This window comes from Bison bison, unplaced genomic scaffold (genome assembly GCF_000754665.1).
Source record: "Bison bison bison isolate TAMUID 2011002044 unplaced genomic scaffold, Bison_UMD1.0 scf7180017864060, whole genome shotgun sequence".
Lineage (NCBI taxonomy): Eukaryota > Metazoa > Chordata > Mammalia > Artiodactyla > Bovidae > Bison > Bison bison.
In genome coordinates this window covers 3,066,128-3,071,005 of record NW_011494632.1, presented here as the reverse complement: position 1 = coordinate 3,071,005, position 4,878 = coordinate 3,066,128, and the positions used below count along the sequence as shown (strand labels likewise).

At 34.0% G+C, this 4,878-nt stretch overlaps 1 protein-coding gene across 9 annotated transcripts in view; it reads right to left on the bottom strand.

The window, feature by feature from the left end:
* RAPGEF2 (Rap guanine nucleotide exchange factor (GEF) 2) overlaps positions 1-4,878 on the bottom strand; it is a 188,833-nt gene that overhangs the window by 123,258 nt on the left and 60,697 nt on the right. For 8 of the 9 annotated variants that reach the window (XM_010836094.1, XM_010836093.1, XM_010836098.1 and 5 more), the window contains 2 exons: positions 3,796-3,871; positions 1,787-1,954 (listed from right to left, as the gene is read on the bottom strand). In XM_010836094.1, coding sequence (XP_010834396.1) covers positions 1,787-1,954; positions 3,796-3,871 — 244 coding nt within the window. Of the gene's footprint in view, positions 1-1,786; positions 1,955-2,032; positions 3,715-3,795; positions 3,872-4,878 lie in introns of those variants that run through there. The other variant, XM_010836096.1, reaches the window with a different exon arrangement.

The following is a 4,878-nucleotide window of genomic DNA, read 5'->3' as shown; positions in this document are numbered from 1 at the left end:
TTTCACCATAGTACTAAATTTTCTGGCCTGTTGACCAGATAAAACATTTTTTTAAACCACTAAAAAAAAAAAAAGTAATCTTGGTAAAAAGTACACATTTTTTAAAAAACTCAGATTTAAAAAAAGAGAAGTCATGTATGGGAGGTGAGTAAAGAATTCCATAAAGGGTGAAAACGCAGGGATAGGAGAAATAATTATAAAGTGACCCTCCCAAGTTAAGTGAGAGGAATATATAACTATAAAATCATACCAATCAGCCTTAATACTAAATTTTTAGTAACTCACATTGCCACTAAATATCTTAGCATGGACTATGATTTGGAAAAATAATTCCAAAGCAGAAAGAGTGTTAACAGTATGAGTAGTGTACTATTAATGTGTATACTATTTTTAATCCGTATTTCCTTATTCCATGATTCTACATCAACACTAAAAATACTACCTTCTTTTATAGACAATAGTAACAAAAAACCTTTCATAGGTTTAAAAAAAAAGAAAATACTAAGTCTCTCCAAAAGGCAAACAAAGCTGGCTTTATGATGAGCAAAAGCAACCCTTTCCAAAGGAGCTCAATGAAATGATTCAACTATGAAATTCATGTTAAATTAAAATTGTGCATGGGCAGCAAGAGGAGTAGGCAGATAGCTGGTGGTCAAAACTGCTTAAATATTCAAATACAAAGAGCTCTCAGAAATAGAACACATGAAGTGTGGGGATAAAATACATCACTTCAAGTTACCAGAAAATTAAGTTCATAATTTTACATCTATATACATTTTCCCATGTGTTTTACATTTATACTTATTTGCAAAAGAAAGAGGCTAGGTGAAAAAAACAAATGAGAAATTATAAAATAGCTGTGAATTACCTACTTTTATTTTTTCACATTTCCATTTTAAAATTAATTTCAAAAAATGAGTACTTGTTTAATGGTATTGTAAGTATAGATAAGCCATCTTTGACCTAATTATGATGTGTAAGAATTCAAGTTACTTTTTTCCTTGAAAACAGAAATCCTCAAATATATTTGCCACAATGTTGTGTGGGCCCCCAGAGGACATGGACGCAGTGCACCCAAGCAAAGAGAGAGGAGTCAGAAACACAGTCTCCCAGGCTGACTACGCTGGGGTCTTGTATAAATCGCTCATTATCTTTGCCTCAGTTTCCTCAAACATAAAAAGTAGCTTATTAATCTAATGTGTATAAAATAAATGACAACTAGGTGGGTAAAACCATTGAAGAGAACCTCTGAACCTATTATAAATGCTTCAGATTATCTTTACACTGGAATATAAAGACACAACCTTTCAAATTAAGCTCTCATGTCATCATATTAAGCAAATTAAACAATTTAAACAAACAAAAAAATTCTCAGATAATATTCACACAATGGTATGAAAAGCTACGAGAATAAGCAAATTTTAGCTATCTAACTTTTGAATAAAAAAATAGGTATGATACCAGTCATTGGGAATGGGGAGGGTGGTGACAAAATTTTACATTAAGGTAAGAAAAAGTATCCCAGTCACAATTGTACATGCTGATCACAAAACTGATCCTGAGAGCATTTTAAGAAATTAAAAGGCTAAACAACATCTTTTGACAATTTATTTCAAGGTTCCTTTAACTAGTCATATTATGTGTGTTTCCAGAAAAATCTGCACTTTGGACAAGTAATACCACAAAAAGAAATTACTGGTCAAAAATAGAAAATTCACATCTTTTCACAAAACTCCCAGCAAAAAATTATAAAGATAAATACAATTATTACACTTATATAACTTACCGTATGATAGCCTCTAGGCAAAGGTGGTTTGCCCACAGGATAAGGATCCACAGTGTCAATAATAGTTTGTCTTTCCCCTTTCTGGTTGATTTTTCTAAATCTCCTTCGAGACTGTCGATGAGAAGCTTGACGCTGAAAATATTCTTCATTTTCATCCATATAGTCTACCTGAAATAAAATCCCCCAAAATTTCATTTCCTCAAACACCACGTTCCATATTAAGATTAGACGCAGAATAAAACTTACGGGTAGTCCACATTCATTCATTGTGCAAAGACATTTGTAGACAAACTATCTCGACAGACTTCAACTGCTTTTGAGCTTCTCTGGAACTAATTGCTTTTGAGTAACTTTTCTTTATGAGAGGCATTTTCAGTTCCACTTAGGACAATATGGTTAACTCCTGAATTTCCTGTAGTTTCAAAGGGTAGGATATTTTCAGTAGTCTTTGACCTGATTTATTAGTGAAAGATCTCACAGGATTCATCACCATGTATTATGAAAGCAACAGCTCCATTGTCTTAACTAAAGCACAAAAACTCTAATGGAATAAATCTGGTTTTTGCCTTTAAAAAAAAAACAAACCCAAATCCCTAATGACTCAGACACTAGCACAATGACTTTGGTAGATTACTTAAGGGTTTTTCTTCCTACTTTCGTTCTATGGATTCAGTTTCTTCTTTTTATAAATAGCATTATTTTCAAAAAACAATTTCCTCATTTTAAACATTTAGAAAGTGATGAATGGACTAACAGAGAAGAAAAGTTACATATGGCTAATCCTCATCATGCTTACATAAGGAAAACGGGACTGCTCACAGAAAGAAGTATATTTAGATTCTCATATGGTTCTCACACTGGCAAACTTAGTACTTGGTATATGGACAAGTATACAATCCTCAAGGAATTCTACAGATCAAAAATCCTTCAGATAAACACAAAATAGCAGGAACAGAGACCAGATTCTTGAGGAAATATCTAAAACACTTTTTAAGACCCATGGCTGGAGAGTCTAACATATCTGCCTACACTCTTCCAATCCTAAATCTTTTCTCACCACCATGCCACATTTTTACTTAACAGTAAACTTTGTGAAACTTCACCCAAAGTTTCCACTGGCTTTGTGAGGAAGTTCCCATCTCTGAGGAATTCCTCTCCTCCATCATGGGGGAAAAAACCTACCTCTCATATGAAAACAGATATATTTACCAAATACTTTATTAAATGTGAATGAAAAACTCCCATCATCATCTCTTTTAGGACATCACTTATTGACAAAGTTTACCCTCCCAGATGGGTGCTGGATGGGAAACATAATGCACTTCAAATCAACTGAAGTCTCTAGTGAGTGCTCTCTCCAACTTTATTTTTGTGGCTGATTTTTAAAAGGGGTACATATTATCCTATCTTTAAATCATGTTTATATATTAAGAATGTGACAAGCTTTTTTTTTTTTTTAAAAAGCATCAATAAAAATAATTATGTTGCTAATATCTTTTAACATTATCTTTTTTGCATGTATCTTATCTCAGCACATTTTTTAAAAATCACACAGTTAAAAAGAGAGGTTAAAAATCTCAACAGAATGTTTAACCAGCATAAAATTTCCCCAAATTTCTTTCAATTAGTTAAAGGAAATGAAGTGATTTCCTTATATTAATTGCTGCCTGAATACATACCACTGTAATTCATTTAAAGTATCTCATTCCAGTCCATATTTGGAGATCTAAAACCCTACACTTTCTCCCCAAGTTTCAATTAAATGGCATTTTCATAGATTTATAAAGTTCAAGCACCAAATACTTAGGTGCTTGCCCTCCTTTAAATTTTCTTTTTCACTTAACTGAATCCCATAAATAATTATGATTATGAACTCAAACTCAAAGGTTATGAAATAAATATATCTAAAGTTATAAAATATTTAATACACTATTATATACAGTTTGTGAAAATGCTTTTATTTCATAACTTTTTTCAGGGGGAAAAAGTCTTCACAGAAGTTTTCTTACCACAATCATTTCAGAAGGCTCTAACACAATGCATTCACAGCCACGCCTAAAGCTTCCTGCAGAACGCTTGCCAAAACTAGAAAGAAAAAAAAGATTTAAGAAATACAAATTGTGAATTTAGGCTAACTCTTCAGATGAATAAAAATAAGAAACAAAACAACTACAAAAAAAATGCACATTGAAGAAAGAGAAACTATCTCAAACCATTATTTACACAGAATGACAAGGAACCATTCAAATTTTTAAATCTCAGACACATTTTTCTGGAAAATTCCAAAGTAATCTTTTTGAATTCACAATGTAAGTACTGAAGAATCGCTGCGAATATGTTTTGTGTTAGTTGTTTTAGTTCACTCCCAGTTAAGTGAAGATTTAGAATATCCTAACAGGGGTGGGACCACTGAGGAGTTGCTAACTATCTAGCCATGTAATAACCAAGGGAAAAGACTGGACGCCAAGGGAATTTTACAAATTTAAGGATTGTGGCCTCTATTTCCTTATACACAGTTTCTAGCTGTTTATCATTTCACAGATGAAGCAACGTAGGAAGGCAAGAATTCCTAAATAATTGGAGTTGAGACCACTTATCAACTCTATAAAAGTAAGCTTTCAAATAAAAAGTATATCAATAGCAAATACAGAGAAACAGGAGACATAAGTCATTGCAGCCTATACTGCTGCTGCTGCTGCTGCTGCTAAGTTGCTTCAGTTGTGTCCGACCCTGTGCAACCCCACAGACAGCAGCCAACCAGGCTCCCCCGTCCCTGGGATTCTCCAGGCAAGAACACTGGAGTGGGTTGCCATTTCCTTCTCCAATACAGTAAAGTGAAAAGTGAAAGTGAAGTCGCTCAGTCGTGTCCGACTCCTAGTGACCCCATGGACTGCAGCCCACCAGGCTCCTCCGTCCACGGGATTTTCCAGGCAAGAGTACTGGAGTGGGGTGCCATTGCCTTCTCCCCTGTAGTGTACTACAGCTTAATAAATCTTGGCTATGCTTTCTACAGAAAAATAAATAAATAAAAACACAAAACGGGCTTCCCTGGTGGTCTAGCAGTTAAGAATACACCTGCCAATGCAGGGGAC